Source organism: Chiloscyllium punctatum, chromosome 22, assembly GCF_047496795.1.
Source record: "Chiloscyllium punctatum isolate Juve2018m chromosome 22, sChiPun1.3, whole genome shotgun sequence".
Taxonomy (NCBI): domain Eukaryota; kingdom Metazoa; phylum Chordata; class Chondrichthyes; order Orectolobiformes; family Hemiscylliidae; genus Chiloscyllium; species Chiloscyllium punctatum.
In genome coordinates, this window is record NC_092760.1 from 68166544 (window position 1) to 68191981 (window position 25438).

The window sequence follows — 25438 nt, forward strand, 5'->3', positions numbered from 1 at the left end:
CTCCCTTTCCCCAAACCCCACCCCCTCTTGTGTGTGTGTGTGTGTGCGCTAGACTCGTGTTGTAACAGGTTAGACCTGCTCTAAAGCAAATACCAAGTGCTTGCTGAAAAACAGCAGCAGCTATGTCAAACATCCGAGAGTCCTCTGCCTGACTGTCTGAACAGTGACTCACACCGGCTCTGAGCCACTGCAAATGACCAGGTGAGGGGAAAGACAACCCCCCCTCGCTTGGGAGAAGTGAAGCCGTGTGCAGCCGTTATTTCGTTGTGGAAGATGGGGCTGACAGAGAGGGCTCTGTGCCTCGGGGCACTCAGGATTACCAGCAACCTCGCCTGCTCCAAAGGCGCGGTGTGCATCCAGTCTGTTAGCGGACAGACCATTGTACTGCTCCTGTTCACCGACGTCTGTGTCACAGGTACGGCGTTAAAACGACCCCGCCTTCTCGCGTGTGTCCCTCTTCGGTGGCTTCGGAGCATCGGGCAAACCCCACTGCACTCCCGCGGTGCGGAGAACTTGGGGAAGTCGGGATGGTTTCTCCTGGACGACAGATTCGGGCGGCACGGTGGCCCAGTGCTGCCTCACAGGACCCGGGTTCAATCCCAGCCTCGGGGCGACGGTCTGGGTGGAGTGTGCTCGTTCTCCTCGTGCCCGGGTGGGTTTCCTCCGGGTTCCTCCCACAGTCCAAAAGGTGTGCCATGCTGAATTGCCCACAGTGTTCAGGGATGTGTAGGTTAGGCGTATTAGTCAGGGGTATGTGTAGAGTAATCGGGTTTGCTGGGCTAGATGACCCGTTTCTGCACAGTAGAGATTCAATGATTCTAAATCATGAAGGGGCTTTGATGGCAGTAAAGAAAGGGACAATCTGTTCGCGTTCCAACTCAGCAGGCAGCACCGATTTCGAAAGAACCAGCTGAGAGAGGAGAGTGACGTTCGCTAGCGCCATGAATTTTGATCTGGAAGGAGTTGGTCGAGAGAGTGGTGAGAGTAAATGGAAGGCTGACTTTCAGAAATCAAGTGGGTACGTTTTCCAAGAGGAAATCGGTAAATCAGCAAAGGAGAAAGAGTGATGGGTGAAAACAGCGAACGGGATCCTCTCTCAAAAGGGACGAGTGGTTATTCGCCGCTTGCCACCTCTTCAAGACCTCCCGCAGCAGTCGACTGCGAACGAGGGAGTTTCTGAGGTGCCGTTTCTGTTGTAAAGCAAGAAACGCAGCCCACGGTGTGCAGGCCAAACGGGCGACTGGGGACTGGCCAAAACATTTGCTTTGGTCACGGTCATTGAGGGCTACGTCGCTTCCAGGCCGCTGGGTCAAACTCCTTTCCTCACTTTTCCAAAAAGAAAACAAACAGCAGACACGGCATCGTCGACGTTCAGCTGGGAAACGGATGCTCACCCTGGGCGCCGGAGAGCTCCACGATGCGGTGGGATTGTTCGAGAACAGGTCCCTGGATTGGGCTTGCCTGAGGAGTTACACACACCCGTTTTTGGACGGACGTGCAAGATTTGAATCGCGGAGATCGCGGAGGTGTGGAGATGAACTGAAGCACTCGGCGTGGAGCCGGGAAGCCGAACTCACTTTGGCCTGCCTGAACCGCCTCAGAATCCACTGTAAGCCATGGGGGAAGGCAGGAGCATAGCTGCGTTATCACGAGCTGATCAATCCAGAGACCCAGGTTCAAATCCACCGTGACAGAGATTCAGAAACAAAAAAAAATGGAATTAAATGCCTTGCTGATTGTTGGGAAAGGGAAAAAAGGAAATCATGGTTCACTGATGTCATTATCCGGGGGGGGGGTCTGGCCTAACGTGACTCAGATCGAGAGGAAGGTGGTTGGTTTGTAACTGGACAGTAAATGCCGAGGTGAAAGCAAGGACTGCAGATGCTGGAGATTCGAGTCGAGACAGGGCGGCGGTTGGAAAAGCACAGCAGGTCAGGCAGCGGCCGAGGAGCAGGAGAATCGATGTTTCGGGCAAAAAAGGCCCTTCATCCTGACGATACGGTGACTCTCCTGCTCCTCGGACGCTGCCCGACCTTGCTGTGCTTTTCCAGCAGCACGCTCTCGACAATAAATGCTGACCCAGCCGGCGCAGCCCAAGAATTTAAAACAATTTGAAGACCGTCTCTGATCCAGCAGCCCAGGAGGAGTCCAGGCTCCTTCAGAGCAGTTAACTAACTGGGCAGCAGGATGAATAATCACGGAAATACTCCGCATTTTAACGCGTCGTAGTGGAGCTGAACTTCTGCTCTTTTCAGTCCAGCTGCACCAAGATAAGTACGTCTGCACTGTCAGGAAAGTTCATGATGTAGCATTTTTGGGAACTTGGGTTCAAATCACACAACACCAGGCACCCCAGTCCAACACCGGCATCACCAAATGTAGACAAACGAGATTCTGATTTTCAACCCTTTTTGTTTGGTTGAGAGAGAATCAGAAGGGCATGCGGAAGAGTGAGTTAAAGCCAGCCTTTCCAAGAATTGATGCGGCCAAAGTTAAATCACTCAGCAAGTCGTCTGGTGAGATTAGCGCTTGTTTATTGCAAGCGAGAGAGGGGGAGGGCCAGGGGCACAGGGAACCAGAAAAGATCGATTCCAGCAGAGAGCTGCTTTTCAGCTTGGAGAAGTCTTCAGGGCAACAGAGCTGGAAAAAGCTCCAACCTTCTTGTTTTAAAAAAGAAGCAGCGACAAGGGAGTCATCAGCCAGAACAAAGTAAGTGATTAAGCCTGTGCGCCTTGGGGAAAGACAGTAACAGAGACAGAGACAGTCACATCCGCTGAAAGAGCATCAAATCTCTGAAAGGAAATACCAAATGCAGGAATTCACCGTTAGGACATCTTCAAGTGTACAGCGGAGGGATATTGCACTGGGGTAGAATGGCTGCAAAAGGACGTTCATTTTTGCTGCTCCATTGTAAGGTCTTTCCATACGGTCTAGATTTCTCATTTTTATCCCCCCCCCCCCCCCCCCGCCTTTTCCTTTTCGGTAATAAAGATTTGTTCTTTTCTTAAAAAAAGTACATTGACAACCGGGCATGACTGTTGCTCAGCGAGTGACTGCCACAGTAACCAGTTATCCAAAATAAAACCCACGCTGTCAGGCACGAATATTTATCCCCACACAGTTGATGCAAGGGAATGCGAAAGGCTGACTGAGAAGATCGTGGCTGAGGAGAGAAATGAAAGTGTGTGAAATCGAGAACTATAAAAGTAAGCAACTGTGACTTGATAACAGCACAGAGAGGTCGACACAGTGTAACAGCAAGCAAGAGGGAACTCGTGGCAGAGCGTGGGAGGGCAACAAAAAGAATTAGAGAAACACAGAGAGATCATATGCAAGGAATAAAACAGATAGAATAACAACAGATGTCAAATTGTGTATCGATATCTAAAACCTGAAGATTTCTGACTGCCGTCTCTGGACGTATTTCAGTTCTCGTACTAAAGGGTGAAAATGGATATCCAGCTCTGAAAGCCCCTCCATCATATTGTGTCATAGCTCTGGACACTTTGACGTGCCAGGTAAAGGTTACAGATTGAAGATGTGTAGATGGCATTAACATACAAATTAGCCATGGTCTCCCTGGCAAGGGGGATAGGATCAAGGGGCCAAATGGTCATCTCCTGATACTCTGATTTTAAGATTGTGCTCCTTGTTCAATGTTGAAATGTAGTATTTTTTGCTTTTTGGTTGGAGTTTCGCACCCTGCCTCATGGAATGACGATTGCAAGAGGGTGGCTGGTTCTTAAACCCCTAAAAAGACCATGTTTTCTGTGCCCTCTTTAGGCTTCCTCTTCCTCTGCTGGTTCGCAGACCTACAACTGACAAACGGCCAGGAAGTGATCTCGCTCCGCTTCCTTGCCTTCCTCAATGAGACGTACAACGCTGTCATCTTCCTGATCCTGGCTCTGATTGCTGCAGAGACTCACTGCGCCAGCAGGCTCCAGCTGGCGGTGCCCGCGGGCCAGCACCACCTCTCAGGCCGGCCAAGCCCTGCCAGAGGCCAGCTAACCTTGGTGAACGGGCTCTACACCCTGCTCTGCTGGATCATCGCCACTTCGTACGGGGCCCACTATTACCCGGACGCCATCCGGCCTGCCCGCCAATGCCTGGGAGAGCGCCCCCTGGACGGCCTCGGCTGCCTGCGGGGTTTCTACCTGCCAGATCCCTTCCTGGCGCTCACGGGGCTCGTGGTCACGAGCAGCTACCTCCTCTGTCGGAGGATGCAGGCGGAGAGTTCAGAGGGGCTGCGCCAGGTTCCCACACCAGCTCGGCCTGCAGAACCTCCGATCTCAGGAGAGGCAGCATGCCGCCCGCTGAAGGTTGGCCCCACCGCACCAACACGCTGCTCGGAGCGAGGCTACCTTCTCCCCGGGCTGGTTGCCGCACTCATGCTCTACCCGGATCGACCGTACTTGGGACTGACCTCCTCCTTCATCAGCTGCTTTGAACGCCTCAGCCTGCGCTTCTTTGCGCACGTCTGGAAGCTCTGCCGACGCGGGCCAGAACCCGTGCTGCAGCAGTCTGGTCTGTACGCATGGATCCACGTCCTCCTCAACACCGGCAAGCCGTCGGAGCTCTCCCTCCACAGGGGGGATGGGAGTGAGGTGGGAGGGTATTCCAGCGTTTAGTGCAGAGATCAAACACCGACGGGGTAGGGGAGGCGGTGAAACGACTTTGCAGAGCGCCTCTGCTCGGCCCGGACGAATGGCCCTGACCTTCCAGTTGCTCACCGTTCCGATGAGCCGCCTTGCCCCTAGGCTGACAGTTGCGCCCTGGGTCTGCTGCGGTGTTCCAATCGCAAGCCGGAGGAACGGCCTCTCAATTCCCTCACCGCCTCACGGACTCGATACCGAGAGCTCCCCAACTTCACAGCACGACGTTCCGTCCTCCGTTTTCCCCACCGCCATCACCCCCGGCCAGGTCTTCCTTGGGCCTTGCTTCGTGGCGTGGACTCACTCACTTTCTCCTTTCCACACCTCCATTAACACCTATCCCACGTCTTTATCGCTCCTTTTTTTTTTTAAAAAGTCACCCTCAGCGCTCCTTTTACCTTTTGTTGTGGGCGCCCCTCATAGACCTACTCCCCTACTCTGGCAACACAAAAGCCACCACTTTCCAGCCCCCCTTTTTTGGGTTCTGACAAAGTCGCTGGACTCGAACCGTCAACTCGGTTTCTCTCTCCACAGGCCTGCTGGGTTTCTCCAGCAGTTGACGGTTTTTCCCTCCGATTTCCCGCATCTGCGGGGGTTTTGCTTTTCAGTTCGAGTTTAGCACCGTCTCATGGAACCATGCCCGCAAGTGTGTGCGCGTGTGCGCGCGTGTGTGTTTTTAAACTGTAAATAAGCCTTGACAGCACGTCCTGGCTTCAAGCCGATTACTTGATGTCTGATGATGGGTTGGAGCCGTAACGCCGTCGCAGAGAGCAGGTTCTCCTCGAACCTGGGAGGTGTCCAGTCGGGACAGGGTTGGTTACGAATCTCACGGTGATAATAGCATTGCTGGGAAGCCACCACCAGAACACGATTGAAGTTTACACAGATTAAAAGGGAGCAAAGTGTGGCTCCGAGACGACTGTTTAGAATTCAAACAAGGTGAAAGCAAACTGGCCAATGGGTTAGGATCGGGCAATAGAGATGATTTAAGGTGATACTTAAATGCAGAATAGATACATTCCAACAAGTAAAGAGAAATTTTAAGGGATTGATCCGCCCGCCCACCCACAGTTAACTAAATAAGCCAAAAGGTAGTATCAAACTCAAAAGAATAAGGAAAGACACAGATAAACAGCAGGTCAGAGATGGGGCAGAAACTAAAAAAAAAATCATACAGTATAGAAAAGGCCCATCGAGTCTGGACTCAAAAACAACTCGAAATCTACACTTGGCCCTTAGCCCTGAATGTTACTAAAAATTACTCAAAGATTATAACGGAATGAAAAAAAGTGGACTGAGCCCCAAAATATTAAAAACAGGAGAAGTTTCTTCGGATATGAACAGAAAAGGAGAGTTAACACAGTGAGTGGTGGTCGTGTAGAGAGGGAGTCTGGGAATTAGTAATGGAAGATAAAGAGGTGACAAGATATTCTGTGCCAAGAGACAAGGAGCATCCTAAAAGTAGCTGTAGACCAGGAATGAAAAGGAAGGAACTTATGAACATCACAGTCACCAGGGAAATGGGACTGAGCAAGACTGTTGAAACTGCAGGGTGACATGTTCTTGGGTCCTGATGGATTTCATCCTGGGATCTTCAAAGACGTAGCGAGTCAGGTCATTTCCCAAAACTCACTAGACTCAGGCAAGGTTCCTTCAATTGGAAAATAACTGCGGCACGTCCATTATTCAAAAAAAAAGGGGGGGGGGGGGTGGGAGACAGAAAGGCCGGTCGGCTTAATGTCTGTCGGGGGGGGAAAAACGTTAGACGCTGCTACTAAAGACGTTAGAACTGGGCACCGGGATAAGTTCAAGCCAATATGGTCTTGTCAAGGAGAAATCATGGTTGACTAATTTGGTGGGAGTCCTTTGAAGAAGTCCTTGGGGGAGGTCGGGTCATTGAGTATCTTTAAGACCGAGGTAGCCAGGTTCTTGAGGATCAAGGGTTATGGGGAGAAAGCGGGAGAATAGAGATGAGAAACTTATCAGCCATGATTGAATGGTAGTGCAGACACGATGGACTGAATGGCCTCATTTCTGCTCCAATGTCTAACGGTCTGAACTTGTGCTGTAGATAAACCAGTCAATGTACCTTCCTTAGATTTCCAGAAGGCATTTGATAGGCACGGAGGAAAATATAAGCTCCTGGTGTAGGAGGCGCCATCAGGTTGGCATGGACAGGAGATTAGTTTAGATTCTGTAGAGTGTGGAAACAGGCCCTTCGGCCCAACAAGTCCACACCGACCCTCAGGACAGTTACCCACCCAGACACCGTTTCCCTCTGACTAATGCACCTAACACTACGGGCAATTTAGCATCACCAATTCACCCATACCTGCACATCTTTGGAGTGTGGGAGGAAACCCACGCAGACACACAGGGGGGGGAGGATGTGCAAACTCCACACAGAGAGTTGCCCACGGCTGGGATCGAACCTGGGTCCTTGGTGCTGTGAGGCAGCAGTGCTAACCACTGAGCCACCGTGCCACCCAGATCGGCCGATTAACCGGAACTAGAGTGGGAATAAGTGGATCTTGTACAGGAGTGAGTGGTGTGTCACAGGACTCAGTACTGGGACAGGAACTCTTTACACTTTACAGAAAATAATTTGGACGGAGGGTTTGAAAAGATGGGAGGCAAAGTTGCCGATGACACAAAAGGTAGACAGGAAAGGGGGTTGTGAAGGGCACGTAAAGGAGACAGCAAAGGGATAGAGACAGGTTCCGCAAGTGGGCAGAGATCTGCCAAATGGAATCCAATGTGGGGAAGTGGGAAATGGGCAGGAAGTAGAAAACTGGCATTGAGGGGGATCTTGGTGTCTCAGTGTGTGAATCACAGAGGCAGGCGTAACAAGACATTCGGAAAGCTGGTAGGATGCTGTGTTTTGTTGTGAGGGAAATTGAATGTAAGAGTCAAGAGATAATGCGTAAGTTGTCGTTTCTGTAGCTGGAGCACAGTGTGCTGTCCTGGCCACTTAACTTACAGAAGGATGTAGAGAGTGTGTTGGAAGCAGTTCAGAGAAGGTTTGGGCGACTAATCCCCGGAATGAGGAAAACCTAGACAGGTTCGGCCTGTATCCTCTGGGAGGCTGGAAGAAGCCAGAGGTGACTCAGTTGAAAGAGGTAAAAGATTTGTGAGGGGACTTGACCGGGTGGACGTGGAAAAGGACGCTTCCTCTTGGGAGAGAAACGAGAACAAGGGGTGGTCGTTTAAAAGTGAAGGGGGACCTATTCTAAACAAAGACGAGGGAAGGCTCTCTCTATTCACCAGGAACCCTGGGTTGGGTATCTGGTTGCTGAGCTTCCCTCGGATGAAGGTTAGTCATTAACTGTCATTCCAATTCCAGAAACCCCAGGAAACCCATTAAGCTTTGACCCAGCCACAATCGAAGGGGTTTCCAACAAGTCAAAGAAAAACCAATCCTGACATGTCATACTGAATAAGTACAAGCAAAGCAGATACATCGGCCGCCAATCGCAACATTAGGTGCCGGCATGGGGATCGACGGGAATTCAAAACCGGAAACATCTGACCTTTGTTCAACGTTTGCAAACTCGCGCATTCCTACCTCCTGCTCTTCATCCGATTCGGTCTCGTCGTTCTCCGGGTCTTGGCAAGCTGTCTGCAAGACACAACGGGCAGAGTCAGCACCAAGAAGGGCAATGACACGGCATCTTCAAAAACAAAACCAGGCAGAGGTGGCTACTGCAGGTGCTGGAGGTTGGAGTCACGATTAGGAGTGGGGGCTGGAAAAGCACAGCAGGTCAGGGCAGCATCCGAGGAGCAGGCAAATCGACGTTTCGGGCCGGAGCCCTTCATCAGGAAGGGGGCTGGGAGCCTCCGGGGTGGAGAGGGAAATGGGGGGGTGGGGGTGTTGGGGAAAAGGTAGCTGAGAGTGCAATAGGTGGATGGAGGTGGGGGTAAAGGTGATAGGTCAGAGGGGAGGGTGCAGTGGGTAGGTGGGAAGGAAGATAGACAGGCGGGACAGATCATGGGGCGGTGGGGTTGATTGGTGCGGGTGCCCCGGAGATGTTCCCTAAAGCGCTCTGCGAGAAGGCGTCCGGTCTCCCCAATGGAGAGGAGGCCGCATCGGGAGCAACAGACACATTTCAACTCCCCCTCCCACTCTGCCAAGGACATGCAGGTCCTGGGCCTCCTTCACCACCCAACGCCTGGAGGAAGAACACCACATTTTCCACCTCACCAGTTTCCTCATTTCCCCTCTCCCCCCAACCTTACCCCAATTCCAACCTTCCAGCTCAGCACCGTCCTCATGATCCGTCCACCTTCCTTCCCACCTATCGGCTCACCCTCCTCTCTGACCTATGACCTTTACCCCCCCCTCCATCCACTCTCAGCTACCTTCTCCCCAACCCCACTCCCCAGCCGATTTATCTCTCCACCCCGGAGGCTCCCAGCCCCCTTCCTGATGAAGAGCTCCGGCCTGAAACGTCGATTTGCCTGCTCCTCAGATGCTGCCCTGACCGGCTGTGCTTTTCCAGCCCCCCACTCTCATCTTCAAAAACCAGGCATCGCAGAGGGCACCGGGAGAGAACGCGGGGACTCTGGGCTGACCTTTTTCTGCAGTACGTTGCGGATGGCTTTGCAGATCTCATCCAGGCGGCCTGGCTCCTTCAGCGTGTCCCCCTTGCAGTTCTTCAACACGTTGTTCATGGACTCCAGAATCGTCATGACCACGAGGCGGTCCTTCTCCTCGTGAATGGTTTTCAAGTAGTTTGGAAACACCATGGCCAGCAACTTCTGGAAACCTGGTGGCAACAAAAGACACCCGAGGTAACGGTCTGGAACAGGGCTGGGGTTTTGGAGGGAGGTTTGCTCGCGGAGCTGCAAGGCTCATTCCCAGACGTTTCGTTGCCCTACTAGGTAACATCTTCAGTGGGCCTCAGGCGAAGCAATGCTGAACACTGCTGCTTGCTGTTTATATGTTTGGGTTTCTTTGGGTTGGTGATGTCATTTCCTGTGGTGAAGCCACTTCCTGTTCCTTTTTCTCAGGGGGTGGTAGATGGGGTCTAACTCAATGCGTTTGTTGATAGAGTTCCGGTTGGAATTCTAGGAATTCTTGTGAGTGTCTGTGTTTGGCTTGTCCTAGGATGGATGTATTGTCCCAGTCGAAGTGGTGTCCTTCCTCATCCGTGAGTGAGGAGACTAGTGAGAGAGGGTCATGTCTTTTTGTGGCGAGTTGGTGTTCATGTATCCTGGTGACTAGTTTTCTGCTTGTTTGTCTAATGTAGTGTTTGTGACAGTCCTTGTACAGTATTCTGTAAATGACGTTAGTTTTGCTCATTGTCTGTATAGGGTCTTTCAGGTTCATTAGCTGCTGTTTTAGTGTGTTGGTGGGTTTGTGGGCTATCATGATGCCAAGGGGTCTGAGTAGTCTGGCAGTCACTTCCAAGATGTCTTTGGTGTAGGGGAGAGTGGCTCGGGTTTCTGGATGTGTTTTGTCTGCTCGTTTGGGTTTGTGGCTGAGAAATCGGCGGACTGTGTTCATTGGATACCCATTCTTTTTGAATACATGGTATTGGTGATTCTCCTCTGCTCTGTGTCGTCCCTCTGTGCTGCAGTGTGTGTTGGCTCGTTGAAATAATGTTCTAAAAACTTGCCACCAGGATACATGAACACCAACTAGCCACAAAAAGACATGACCCTCTCTCACTAGTCTCTCTCACAAGAATTCCTAGAATTCAAACTGGAACTCTATCAACAAACACATTGAGTTAGACCCCATCTCCCACCCCCTGAGAAAAAGAACAGGAAGTGACTTCACCACAGGAAATGACATCACCAACCCAAAGAAACCCAAACATATAAACAGCAAGCAGCAGTGTTCAGCATTGCTTCGCCTGAGGCCCACTGAAGATGTTACCTAGTAGGGTAACGAAACGTCTGGGAATGAACCTTGCAGCTCAGTGAGCAAACCTACATCCAAAACCTTAACCTGAGCTACAAATCTTCTCAGAACTCAAGAAGGGCTGGGGTGCGGGGGGAAACGCAGGGGGGGAGGGCAGGACTTCAAACAGCAAACGCTTCCCCACAGAGATTCACAGCTCCCGGTCATACACTACACCAGAACCGTGCGAGAGCGCAATCAGGAAAACCTCTTCCCAGCAAAACCAGAAAGCAAAGCAAACTAAATAAAGAAACCAAGCAACAAAAGTCTCTCCTGATTCTAATTTAACGGCCGCAGGGTGGAAACGTTAGCACCAGAAACAGAGAAATGGTGGAACTGCTCACAGCTGAAGCAGCAGAGACTATCTGGGAGTCTGTGCACTGCCAAACTCTCCCAGCTAACCAGCCACAATACCTCACAGCCACCAGTCTCTTGTGTTTATGTGGAATACCTGTGTGTGATGAGGGAGCTGATACCATTGATGGCTGGGAGATGGTCGGCCATGTATAACCCTGAATGGAGGGGACAAAATGCCATTTGGCCCCTCGAGTCTTTCCTCTCGCATTCCACGGGACCACGGCTGATCTGCCTGATATCCTGAACACCACAGAGGAGGAATTGGGCTGCGTTTTTAAACAGGAAGAGCTCTGGTTTTCTTTTCCTCCGAGTCTCTGTGATGGACGAAGGAAGGTCAATGGTGTTTAGGACATGGGTCAGCCGTGATCAGAGGGAACACTTCTGGGGAACGGACAGCCTTGGAATGCCCCCCCATTGTCGACAGCCCACCAGTTTCCCTCCTTCACTGCAAGTTGCAACGACCGCTTGGTAAAATCCAGTGTTTCATTTGGGGGACGTGGGCACGCCGGGTAGTGAACTGGATGTACGAATACATCCCAACTGCTCTACAAACACAAGGACTTTTGGAACACGTCTGGTTCCTTAACCCAATGGGAGAAGCAGGAGCTGAATTAAAAGCTGTCCCCCCTCCTCACACTGAAACAGATCTCCTCAGGAACTGGGTGGCACAGTGGCTGGCACTGTGGCCTCACAGCGGCAGGGGCCCGGGTTCGATTCCAACCTCGGGGCGACTCTCTGTGGGGAGTTTGCACATTTGCCCCCAGTGTCTGCGTGGGTTGCCTCCGGGCGCTCTGGTTTCCTCCCACAGTCCAATGATGTGCAGGTGAGGGAGCATTGCCCGTGCTAAATTACCCATAGTGCCCAGGGATGTGTAGGTTAGGGTGGATTGGCCGTGCTAAATTACCCATAGTGCCCAGGGATGTGAAGGTTAGGGTGCATTGGCCATGCTAAATTACCCATTGTGCCCAGGGATGTGCAGGTTAGGATGGATTGGCCATGCTAAATTACCCATAGTGCCCAGGGATGTGAAGGTTAGGGTGCATTGGCCATGCTAAATTACCCATCGTGCCCAGGGATGTGCAGGTTAGGATGGATTGGCCATGCTAAATTACCCATAGTGCCCAGGGATGTGCAGGTTAGGGTGGATTGGTCATGCTAAATTACCCATAGTGCCCAGGGATGTGCAGGTTAGGGTGGATTGGTCATACTAAATTACCCATAGTGCCCAGGGATGTGCAGGTTAGGGTGGGTTGGCCATGTTAAATTACCCATAGTGCCCAGTGATGTGCAGGTTAGGGTGGATTGGCTGTGCTAAATTACCCATAGTGCCCAGGGATGTGCAGGCTAGGGTGGATTGGTCATGCTAAATTACCCATAGTGCCCAGGGATGTGCAGGTTAGGGTGGGTTGGCCATGCTAAATTACCCATAGTGCCCAGGGATGTGCAGGTTAGAGTGGATTGGCCGTGCTAAATTACCCATAGTGCCCAGGGATGTGCAGGTTAGGGTGGATTGGCCGTGCTAAATTACCCATAGTGTCCAGGGATGTGGAGGTTCACTGCAATAGTCAGGGGTAAGTGTAGAATAATAGTGTGGGGAATGGGTCTGGATGGGTTACTCTCCGGTGGGTTGGTTTGGAGTTGTTGGGACGAAGGGCCTGTTGTAAGGACCCTATGCTTACAGGCAGCCTGGCAGTGTGTGGCCCTGCCTGTGTGGAGGGAAAGCAGCTGCCATAAACTGTAAACTGAACCTTACTGCAATGAGCACCCACAGTGTGACACAGCTCCAAAACAGCAGGCGGCAGCAGCACATCGTGGGGGGGGGGGGGGGGGGGGGGGGGGGGGGGCAATAAATCAGAGGCCGGTGAGCTTTAACACACACACACATATAAACACCCACACCCACATACACACACCCACACACATAGACACACCCACATACACACCCACCCACACACATAGACACACCCACACACCCACCCACACACATTCACCCACACACCTACACACACCCACCCACACACACCCACACACACCCCCACACACCCCCACACCTAGACACACCCACCCACACACATTCACACACCCACCTACACACACCCACACACACCCACACACCTACACACACACACCCACCCGCCCACATACACACACACCTCCACACACCCACACACCTACACACACCCACCCACACACATTCACACACCCCACCCACACACCTACACACACCCACACACACCCACACACCCGCCCACATACACACACCCACACACCCACCCACATACACACACACACACACACCCACATACACACACACCCACCCACATACACACACACACACCCACACACCTACACACACACACCCACACCCACCCACATATACACACACACACCCACACCCACCCACATATACACACACACACACCCACCCACATACACACACACACACCCACACCCACCCACATACACACACACCCACACACACACACCCACACACACCCACCCACACACCCACACACACACACCCACACCCACCCACATACACACACACACACACCCACCCACACCCACCCGCCCACATACATACACACACACCCACCCACACACCCACATACCCACACCCACCCACACACACCCACCCACACCCACATACACACACACCCACCCACCCACACCCACCCACACCCACATACACACACACACACCCACCCACACACACCCACATACACCCACCCACACCCACATACACACACACCCACCCACACACACACACACACCCACATACACACACACACACCCACATACACACACACACACCCACATACACACACACCCACCCACACACACACCCACCCACACACACACACACCCACCCACACACACACACACCCACATACACACACACACACCCACCCACACACCTACACACACACATGCATACACACATACACACACCCACCCACACATACATATACACACACACACCCACACACACACACATACACTACACATATACACACACACACACCCACCCACACATACACATATACTACACATATACACACACCCACACATACATACACACACACACCTACCCACACACACACCCACCCACACACCCACACACACACATGCATACACACATACACACACCCACCCACACATACATATACACACACACACCCACACACACACATACACACACACACCCACTCACCCACTCACCCACACACACACACACACACACCCACTCACCCACACACACCCACCCACACACACCCACATACACACACACCCCCGCCCACATACACACACACACACACACACCCGCCCACATACACACCCACCCACACACCCACATATACACATACATACACACACACACATATACACACACACACCCACCCACACACATACACACACACACCCACCCACACACATACACACACACCCACCCACACACATACACACACACCCACATATACACATACATACATACACACACCCACATTTACTACACATATACACACACACACACCCACCCACACATACACATATACTACACATATACACACACACACACCCACCCACACATACATACACACACCCACCCACACATACATACACACACCCACCCACACATACATACACACACACACCCACCCACATACACACACACCCACCCACATACATACACACCCACCCACATACATACACACCCACCCACATACATACACACCCACCCACATACATTCACACACACCCACATATACACATATACTACATATATACACACCCACACACACCCCCACCCCCCCACCCACATACACACACACAAACTCATTACCATTTTGGAAGGCAGAATGTTGGGAGGTGATATAAACTGTCGAATTGTGTTGGGGTGGTGGGGGGCAGTGGGGGACAAAATGGTTCATGGAGAACGGTGACAGCGACGAATGTAGTTACCCAAATCTTTGAAAGCAGCAGGACAAGTCGAGGACGCTGTTTAAGACGGGATTCTCAGAATCTTGGTGTCCACTGCTGGACATCCTTCCGAAAGCACGCAACCAGATATCCCAGAACCCTGCCAGAGATGAGGGGCTTGGGATATTGGGAAGACTCTGGGGAAGCGGAGAATCTCTCCTCGGAGGTGAGCAAGGAGAGGTTCAGTCGAGGTCTTAAAAATCCTGAGGAATTCTGACACATTAGGGTCTTCCCTCCTGCAGGAGGGTTGAGAAGTGGACGTCAACAAAGGATCAACAGGTAAAACAGCTCAAGATGCAATGGGAAGAGGGTTTGCTTTTTATGCATCGATGCGTCTGGAAGAGAACTGCCCGAAAAGGGTGCTGGAGCAGACCCGATGGCGATGACGAGAAAGGAATTGGGCAAATGCTGCTTTTAAGACATAGGAGCCGAAACGAGGCCATTCAGCCCACCCGAGTCGGCTCCGCCATTTCATCGTGGCTGCTCGGTTTCTCAACCCCGTTCTCCCGCTTTCTCCCCGTAACCCTCGATTGTCTTGATACTCGAGAGTCTTAAATATTACTCAATATACTTCGATTTAGCTCACACCACGTGGGTGTCACTGGCCAGGCCTGTATTTATCGTCCACCCCCAATTACTCAGAGAGCACTTAAGAGGCAGCAACGTGGCAGTGAGCCTGCAGTCCACAACCATTTAGGATGGCAGCTTTCTTTGCCTGAGGGGTATTTGTGACCCAGATTGGCTTTTTACGACAATTCATAGCCTTTGACATCCTGATTTTTTAAAAAAAATCAGATTGAAATATCAGCGTTGACCATGGAAGGATGGAAACGCACGCTCCCATCTGGGGGCCTGGATAACCAGCCCAGCGACATTGTCAGTACAAGTCCGCCTGCTGTTTCGGGGTTCGACTCAAAAGGTTAAATCCTGGCTTCAGCCTCCTGCTGTAAATGTGTGAACTTATCCCTGAAGGCTGACTCTTGGGACAGAGCGGCACTCCTTCAGCAGCGGTTGGCTGGGCTCGATGGAGCTCAGGCCTCACGGTCTTGGGAAACGGGAGCTGAGGGAGACAGACAATCTTTGGAGGGAGGAGCCATCTTTGGGAAGTCAGGGGGGCCCTTTCTCCATTGAGCTGGATACTGAATATGCTCTGGATCACAAGCACCTACACAGTTTGTTTCTGGGAATGACCAATGACGTGGAATTCAAGGAAACGTGTCAAAAAAAGAAAGAAATGCGACACAGAAACGGATATGTTTTGCCATGATAAACACTGAAGACTCCTTCACCCTGATACTTAGATTAAGAACAGTCCACAGAACAGAAACAGACCACTCTGCCCCACAACGTGATCCTGTTCTACACAAGCCTCCCTTCACTCCTTCCGAATCTCAATCCACGAGCCCATCCTTCTATATGTTCCGACATTGGTGTCCCTAAAACAAAGCCGCATCGTTGTCAACCACTCCCTGTAACAGAGAGTTCCACAGCCTGGGAAAAAGCTCTCTCATGAATCCCACGTGACAGAATGGGATAATGAGACCAGGACAGAAGAGCACTAACGATCGAGGCCCAGGCCTCATGTTGCCGGGAAAGGTGAGCCCCTCCCTGAGGGAAAAACCTCTTACCTTCCAAGTTTTGGTCAGTTGGGTTTTCCTGAGCAACCTTGTAAAGGGCACAGCAGAACTGGCCAACTGCTTCGTAAGCAGACTTCCTGACGTTGACGTGAGGATACTGCAAAAGATGTTAAAGTGGCGCGGTTACTCAAAATGAGGCGAATAAAGACAAAAGCTGTGCTTGGGTCACAGATAAGGCCAGCTTGCATTTCTGTCGCACCTTTCCCCACTTCAGAACATCCCGAAGCATGACAGCGAATGGACGATGTTTGGATAATGTGATCTCGGCTGGCAATCCTGTCAGAATGCAACAGGAAGCTTCCATCCTGGGCAATTCTTCAGACAAGGACACAGTTTCAAAATTTCATATGGTCATCACGAGGGTCAGTGACAGGGCGGCGTTCAACCTCTGTCAGTGCGGCACTCCCTCAGCACTGACCCTCCAACAGTGCAGCGCTCCCTCAGCACTGACCCTCCGACAGTGGGGCGCTCCCTCAGCACTGACCCTCCGACAGTGCGGGGCTCCCTCAGCACTGACCCTCCGACAGTGGGGCGCTCCCTCAGCACTGACCCTCCGACAGTGGGGCGCTCCCTCAGCACTGACCCTCCGACAGTGGGGCGCTCCCTCAGCACTGACCCTCCGACAGTGCGGGGCTCCCTCAGCACTGACCCTCCGACAGTGGGGCGATCCCTCAGCACTGACCCTCCGACAGTGCCCCCTCCCTCAGCACTGACCCTCCGACAGTGGGGCGCTCCCTCAGCACTGACCCTCCGACAGTGGGGCGCTCCCTCAGCACTGACCCTCCGACAGTGCCCACTCCCTCAGCGCTGACACTCCGACAGTGCGGGGCTCCCTCAGCACTGACCCTCTGACAGTGCCCCCTCCCTCAGCACTGACCCTCCGACAGTGCCCCCTCCCTCAGCACTGACCTTCGACAGTGTCCCCTCCCTCAGCACTGACCCTCCGACAGTGCCCACTCCCTCAGCACTGACCCTCCGACAGTGGGGCGCTCCCTCAGCACTGACCCTCCGACAGTGCCCACTCCCTCAGCACTGACCCTCCGACAGTGCCCACTCCCTCAGCACTGACCCCCCCGACAGTGCCCACTCCCTCAGCAATAACCCTCCGACAGTGCCCACTCCCTCAGCAATAACCCTCCGACAGTGCCCACTCCCTCAGCACTGACCCTCCGACAGTGGGGCGCTCCCTCAGCACTGACCCTCCGACAGTGCCCACTCCCTCAGCACTGACCCCCCCGACAGTGCCCACTCTCTCAGCACTGACCCTCCGACAGTGCCCACTCCCTCAGCACTGACCCTCCGACAGTGCCCCCTCCCTCAGCACTGACCCCTGGACAGTGCGGCACTCCCTCAGCACTGACCCTCCGACAGTGCCCACTCCCTCAGCACTGACCCTCCGACAGTGACCCTCCCTCAGCACTGACCCTCCGACAGTGACCCTCCCTCAGCACTGACCCTCCGACAGTGCCCACTCCCTCAGCACTGACCCTCCGACAGTGCCCCCTCCGACAGTGCCCACTCCCTCAGCGCTGACCCTCCGACAGTGCCCACTCCCTCAGCGCTGACCCTCCGACAGTGCCCACTCCCTCAGCGCTGACCCTCCGACAGTGCCCGCTCCCTCAGCGCTGACCCTCCGACAGTGCGGCGCTCCCTCAGCACTGACCCTCCGACAGTGCGGCGCTCCCTCAGCACTGACCCTCCGACAGTGCGGCGCTCCCTCAGCATTGACCCTCCGACAGTGCGGCACACCCTCAGCACTGACCCTCCGACAGCGCCCGCTCCCTCAGCACTGACCGTCCGACAGTGCCCACTCCCTCAGCACTGACCCTCCGACAGTGCCCACTCCCTCAGCACTGACCCTCCGACAGTGCCCCCTCCCTCAGCACTGACCCTCCGACAGTGCCCCCTCCCTCAGCACTGACCCTCCGACAGTGCCCCCTCCCTCAGCACTGACCCTCCGACAGTGGGGCGCTCCCTCAGCACTGACCCTCCAACAGTGCCCACTCCCTCAGCACTGACCCTCCGACAGTGCCCCCTCCCTCAGCACTGACCCTCCGACAGTGCCCCCTCCCTCAGCACTGACCCTCTGACAGTGCCCCCTCCCTCAGCACTGACCCTCCGACAGTGCCCCCTCCCTCAGCACTGACCTTCGACAGTGTCCCCTCCCTCAGCACTGACCCTCCGACAGTGCCCACTCCCTCAGCACTGACCCTCCGACAGTGGGGCGCTCCCTCAGCACTGACCCTCCGACAGTGCCCACTCCCTCAGCACTGACCCTCCGACAGTGCCCACTCCCTCAGCACTGACCCCCCCGACAGTGCCCACTCCCTCAGCAATAACCCTCCGACAGTGCCCACTCCCTCAGCAATAACCCTCCGACAGTGCCCACTCCCTCAGCACTGACCCTCCGACAGTGGGGCGCTCCCTCAGCACTGACCCTCCGACAGTGCCCACTCCCTCAGCACTGACCCCCCCGACAGTGCCCACTCTCTCAGCACTGACCCTCCGACAGTGCCCACTCCCTCAGCACTGACCCTCCGACAGTGCCCCCTCCCTCAGCACTGACCCCTGGACAGTGCGGCACTCCCTCAGCACTGACCCTCCGACAGTGCCCACTCCCTCAGCACTGACCCTCCGACAGTGACCCTCCCTCAGCACTGACCCTCCGACAGTGACCCTCCCTCAGCACTGACCCTCCGACAGTGCCCACTCCCTCAGCACTGACCCTCCGACAGTGCCCCCTCCGACAGTGCCCACTCCCTCAGCGCTGACCCTCCGACAGTGCCCACTCCCTCAGCGCTGACCCTCCGACAGTGCCCACTCCCTCAGCGCTGACCCACCGACAGTGCGGCGCTCCCTCAGCACTGACCCTCCGACAGTGCGGCGCTCCCTCAGCACTGACCCTCCGACAGTGCGGCGCTCCCTCAGCATTGACCCTCCGACAGTGCGGCACACCCTCAGCACTGACCCTCCGACAGCGCCCGCTCCCTCAGCACTGACCGTCCGACAGTGCCCACTCCCTCAGCACTGACCCTCCGACAGTGCCCACTCCCTCAGCACTGACCCTCCGACAGTGCCCCCTCCCTCAGCACTGACCCTCCGACAGCGCCCGCTCCCTCAGCACTGACCATCCGACAGTGCCCACTCCCTCAGCACTGACCCTCCAACAGTGCCCACTCCCTCAGCACTGACCCTCCAACAGTGCCCCCTCCCTCAGCACTGACCCTCCGACAGTGCCCCCTCCCTCAGCACTGACCCTCCGACAGTGCCCACTCCCTCAGCACTGACCCTCCGACAGCAGCCGCTCCCTCAGCACTGACCCTCCGACAGTGCCCCCTCCCTCAGCACTGACCCTCCGACAGTGCCCCCTCCCTCACCACTGACCCTCCGACAGTGCCCACTCCCTCAGCACTGACCCTCCGACAGTGCCCACTCCCTCAGCACTGACCCTCCGACAGTGCCCACTCCCTCAGCACTGACCCTCTGACAGTGCCCCCTCCCTCAGCACTGACCCTCCGACAGCAGCCGCTCCCTCAGCACTGACCCTCCGACAGTGCCCACTCCCTCAGCACTGACCCTCCGACAGTGCCCACTCCCTCAGCACTGACCCTCCGACAGTGCCCGCTCCATCAGCACTGACCGTCCGACAGCACCCACTCCCTCAGGAATGACCCTCCGACAGGGCCCACTGCCTCAGCAATGACCCTCCGACAGCGCCCACTCACTCAGCAATGACCCTCCGACAGGGCCCTGTCCCTCAGCACTGACCCTCCGACAGCGCCCGCTCCCTAAGGATTGACCCTCCGACAGTGGCCACTCCCTCAGCGCTGACCCTCCGACAGTGCCCGCTCCCTCAGCGCTGACCCTCCGACAGTGCCCACTCCCTCAGCGCTGACCCTCCGACAGTGCCCGCTCCCTCAGCGCTGACCCTCCGACAGTGCCCGCTCCCTCAGCGCTGACCCTCCGACAGTGCCCGCTCCCTCAGCGCTGACCCTCCGACAGTGCCCACTCCCTCAGCGCTGACCCTCCGACAGTGCCCACTCCCTCAGCCCTGACACTCCCACAGCGCCCACTCCCTCAGCGCTGACCCTCCGACAGCGCCCACTCCCTCAGCACTGACCCTCCGACAGTGCCCACTCCCGCAGCACTGACCCTCTGACAGTGCGGCACTCCCTCTGCACTGACCCTCCGACAGTGCCCGCTGCCTCAGCGCTGACCCTCCAACAGTACCCATTCCCTCAGCACTGACCCTGTGACAGTGCCCACTCCCTCAGCGCTGACCCTCCAACAGTGCAGCACTACCTCAGCATTGACCCTCCGACAGTGCCCACTCCCTCAGCACTGACCCTCCGACAGTGCCCTCTCCCTCAGCACTGACCCTCCGACAGTGCCCTCTCCCTCAGCACTGACCCCCCGACAGTGCCCACTCCCTCAGCACTGACCCCCCGACAGTGCCCACTCCCTCAGCACTGACCCCCCGACAGTGCCCACTCCCTCAGCGCTGCCCCATTTGGCAGCTATATCTACGGCTCGTCAGCTGTTGCGAGCTCCTGAATTTGGGGTTTGAACAGGAAGGACTGGGCTGTAGACTCTCGGAGGTCCTCCGCTTGTCCGAGCCTCCCACGGAATGTCCAACCGATACTGTCAGCTGCTATAGCCACCGGCCCTCGCCGGGATTTACCGTGACGTGGGGCAAAGGGAGTGAGGAGCTGCAGCAGCAAGTTGGTTACCTTACACAGCCAGAAATCAGATACTCACATCATTAATGCGGAAGATCTCCTCAAAGCACATTTCCATAAATGGCATGAAGGCAGCCCTACGGCAAACAAAAGCAGCTTAGCTCCAAATGATTGTTACGCTGAAGTGCTGTGATTGTTCGTCATTTGTTCATCGCATCGCGAGCTGGGTTAGCATTTGTGACCCGTGGTGAGCTGCCCATCTTGAACCACGTCGTGTGGTACACACTGCTTGTGACTGAGCGTCAGCGGTGGAGGCAGGGGAGATTTGTGGGTGTGGGGCCAATCAAGGGGGGGGGGGGGGGGGGGGGAGGTGCTGCTTTGTCCCTGGATGGTGTTGAGCTTCTCGAGTGTTGCTGGGAGCTGCTTCCCCCCCCTCCCCCCACCCCCCACCCTCCCCACCTCATCCAGGGCAAACGCGGAGCCAATTCGAAAGGATATACTGACCTCGGAGGAAGTTGATCTCAGTTTATCAGAGTGACACCTGGACTTTGGAGGTTAAGTCGTGAGGGGCGAGCGCACAATTTGGAAACCAAGTTAGAAACTGTTGGGAAAACTCAGCAGGTCTGATCGTACCTGCAGAGAGAAAAGCAGAGTTAAATGTTCTCCTGAAGGAGGGTCACTGGACCCAAAAGGTTAACTCTGCTTTCTCTCCACAGACGCTGCCCGACTTGCGAAGATTTTGCAGCAGTTTCTCGTTCAGTTTCTGATTTCCTGCGTCCTTAGTTCTTTGTATTTTTATTTTAAAACCGGCCTGTTTTCTCTACAACTCAGAACGTTCAGAGGTGGTCTGATCCCAGTTTGCAAGATATTAACATGGTTAGATAAAGATACACAATTCGGCTGTCTGGGGATTCGAGGACGAGGGTGAGAACGAGGGCCAGAACATTCAGGGGAGGTGCTGGGAAACACTTTGTGGTGGGAGAGGCTTGGAACGCTCTCCCACAAACAGCAGTGGACGCTGGATCAGTTGTTCCGTTTAACATCGGTGATCGAGAAGGTTTTATTAAGCCAGGAATGTGGGGGTCAGGCCACAGCTCTGCCATCGAATGGCGGAACGGGCTACTCCTGGTCACACTCCTGACTTGTGCCTTGTCGATAAGTGGGGGGGGAACATCAGGAGGCTACTTACTTGGTACGGGATACCAGGTGCGCGACAAAGGGAGAGGATATCGGAAGGCCCGTACGCGGACAGACAAGAGATTGGAGCTGACGAGCGTTATGCGGTGGTCTTACCCAGTGTTGACAGCGATCTCTCCTAAAGCGTCACAGGCATCCTCCTTCTCATCGAGATAAGCATTCTCCACACTGAAACTGTCCAGGCCAGAGTGAACAGCATCAGACAAGTTACCGCACAGAAACAGGCCACACAGCCCTGCCCCCTCCCCCGGTCTATCCACACAACCTTTTACATCCCTTCCTACTTCACACAGCTTCTCCCTGGGATACTGGGTTCAGCTTTCTCACCACTGCCCGGGTAAAAGGATCTTCGCTGGCATTCAACCCCCAGAAATATTGGCCTGAATGCAGCGGTGAGTCCGACCTTGGAATGACCAGCCAGCGAGGGGAGCTTTTCTGGAGTGTAGAAAAGCTGCAGTCAACTGGCGTGACGCACGTTCAGCCCCCTGAACTAAAAGATGACCAGATCAGGTTAAAGCAGAGTGGAACAGTGGCCAGGAAACTCGAAAGGGTTCAGCAAAGATTGACGAGGACGTCGCCAGGGTTGGAGGGTCTGAGCTACAGGGAGAGGCTGAACAGGCTGGGGCTGTTTTCCCTGGAGCGTCGGGGGCTGGCGCCTGAACCCAACCAGTTCCCCCCCGCCATTCAAACTGGGAGCAAGGGGTAAACCAATTCGAACTGCACCCATTGAGGGCTCTCTGCCAAAGACAGGACCCAGCAGTGACACATACCCAGTGATGTCGGCATCGTCATCGTCCTCCTCCTCTTCTGTAATCGTCTCTTCCTCGTCCAGGTCATCGTCTAGGAGCAGGAAGGTTTTGCTGTCGTTGTCATAGTGGGCCTGAGGGGGAACAACAGGGGAGGCGTCCAGTGTGGGCAGATCTGGCTGGCTTGTCAGTCACGCCCACGGCAGAGACACTGTGGAGCTGCTGCTGTACCGAAGGGGGAAGGGGGCCCGGGTCTTTCAGGATTACAATGGGAACACCCAGCGGCTCTCACACCGAGACCAGCTCGACTCCTTGGTGGGGGGGGGGGGTGAAATGAGCAATATCAGCGATTCAAATCACGCTGGTTCGACAAAGCGAAGGGCACACAGCCAATCTCTGGAAGGGTCATCACCGATAACAATCGGTGTTTTACAGGCGGGGTGTCAAACTGACACACGAGACGTTCGGGTCAAAAGACTTTTTGATTCTCGGGTGCCTAAAACGTAAGGAGGTTGAGAGCAAATTCTGGTGCTCAGCTGCAACGGCAGGTGGAGAGCAGCCACCAATAGCGGAGCCATTCAATTCAGGGATGGCGACGAGAGCAGCATTGGTGAAATCTCGGAGGGTTGCAGAAGGTTGGGAGGACCACGGGGGAATGTGAACGCGAGGCTGGAGGATCGCAAGTCTACGACGTCGTCAGACAAGAGGGACACGCGGGTGACAGGTTAACAGGACGTAGCGTTAACCTCAAGGAAGGGGAAGGGGGAGGCCAAGGGGAAACCTGCTTTTAACCAGGAGGGCACAAATCAGTGCGTCCTGAGGGCACACAGGGGCAAAAGGCCCGAGCCGGTGAACCCTTACCGTAACTCCTTCTGTCGATTTGATGGACAGCAGCATCACGGTGGTCATCTTCTCAAGGTGGGGCGCCATGTTCGGGCCCATCACCACTGACATGGCGGCAAAGAGGCTGTAGCTGCAGAAACAGAAACAGGAGGGTCAGTCAAGGCCGAGGGAGGTGGGAGCAAGGGGGAAACCGACAAAGATCCACACCAAAGGTGCCAGCAGTGCCAGGGGGTGGGGGAAACAGAAGGAACTGAGCCGTCCTCCTTCCCACAAAGGGGATTCAGGAAGAGATTTGCCAAATTGTGAAGGGTTGTGACGGGGAAGATTGGGAGAAACAAAGGAGAGGCTGAACAGGCTGGGGCTGTTTTCCCCGGAGCGTCGGGGGGCTGAGGGGTGACCTTATAGAGGGTTGTAAAATCATGGGGGGCATTGAGAGGGTAAATAGACAAGGTCTTTACCCCCTGGGGTGGGGGGAGTCCAGAACTAGAGGGGTGTAGGTTTAAGGTGAGAGGGGAAAGGGAGCTGAGGGGTAACTTTTTCCCCCCAGAGGGTGGTGTGTGTGGAATGAGCTGCCAGAGGAAGTGGGGGAGGCTGGGACAATGACAGCATTGAAAAGGGATCAGGATGGGGACAGGAATAGGAAGGGGTTAGAGGGAGATGGGCCAAGGGCTGGGGAATGGGGACTGGATTAGGGTTAGGGATATCTGGGTCAGCATGGACAGGATGGGCCGAAGGGTCTGTGTCTGTGCTGGACAGCTGTATAACATCTGGGTGGGGACAGGAATAGGAAGGGGTTAGAGGGAGATGGGCCAAGGGCTGGGGAATGGGACTGGATTAGGGTTCGGGATATCTGGGTCAGCAGGGGCAGGATGGGCCGAAGGGTCTGTTTCCGTGCTGGACATCTCTATGACTCTTTAACATGCAGGGGGCTGTCTGGAAGGGCAGGAGAAACAGATTCAATAGCAACTTTCTAAAGGGACTGAGGTAATTCATGAAAGAGGTAAACATACAGAGAGATAAGGGAAGGAGCAGTGGAGGAAGATTAATCGGATGGCCAAACAGGAACGATGTGGTGGCTCAAATAAACTCCTCCTGCATCGCTTTGTTCCAGGAATCATTGCTACTTCGTTCAAGAACAGCAGCTTGCTTTTACATGGTGCTATTAAGCTCATAAAACTTTGCAAAGCCCTGAAGAAATCACAAAATCCAGAGGAATCCAGAGACGGAGAGTGAGTAATCGGGGCCCAGGCCCAAGGCACTTGGCTGAGGAGGGTGTGGAAAACAGGAAGAGGGATTTCGGGAAAGCAATTTCAAAGCCAAGGGTCCTCGGACAACAGACGGCACAGTCATAAAAGGAGCAGCGGTGTGCCAGTCCGCAACGGGCAAATCAGCTCAAATCGAACGAATGCAGGGTTGGGGAGGCTGGAGGAGGAGGTTACAG

The 25438-nt window shown here is 54.6% G+C and overlaps 3 protein-coding genes across 9 annotated transcripts in view; 2 read left to right on the forward strand and 1 right to left on the reverse strand.

The window, feature by feature from the left end:
* elp4 (elongator acetyltransferase complex subunit 4) overlaps nt 1-25438 on the forward strand; it is a 642250-nt gene that overhangs the window by 385876 nt on the left and 230936 nt on the right. The window lies entirely within an intron of this gene.
* Nucleotides 1-25438, reverse strand: part of ipo4 (importin 4) — a 97274-nt gene that overhangs the window by 22385 nt on the left and 49451 nt on the right. For all 4 annotated transcript variants that reach the window (XM_072592588.1, XM_072592586.1, XM_072592585.1 and 1 more), the window contains exons 19-25: nt 24016-24127; nt 23179-23288; nt 22505-22582; nt 21291-21348; nt 16524-16629; nt 9225-9418; nt 8218-8271 (exon numbers count right to left, since the gene is read on the reverse strand). In XM_072592588.1, coding sequence (XP_072448689.1) covers nt 8218-8271; nt 9225-9418; nt 16524-16629; nt 21291-21348; nt 22505-22582; nt 23179-23288; nt 24016-24127 — 712 coding nt within the window. The remainder of the gene's footprint in view (nt 1-8217; nt 8272-9224; nt 9419-16523; nt 16630-21290; nt 21349-22504; nt 22583-23178; nt 23289-24015; nt 24128-25438) is intronic.
* Nucleotides 174-5619, forward strand: LOC140493749 (uncharacterized). Its single transcript, XM_072592589.1, has 2 exons — nt 174-415; nt 3784-5619. Exons 1-2 carry the CDS (start codon nt 274-276, stop codon nt 4626-4628), a joined length of 987 nt encoding a protein of 328 aa, XP_072448690.1. The 5' UTR covers nt 174-273; the 3' UTR covers nt 4629-5619.

Bases quoted from the DNA above. Each gene is read 5' to 3' on its own strand.
- LOC140493749 (XM_072592589.1), top strand. From the start codon at position 274: ATGGGGCTGACAGAGAGGGCTCTGTGCCTCGGGGCACTCAGGATTACC. The intron at 416-3,783 runs GTACGGCGTTAA...TGCCCTCTTTAG, and splicing joins CACCGACGTCTGTGTCACAG to GCTTCCTCTTCCTCTGCTGG.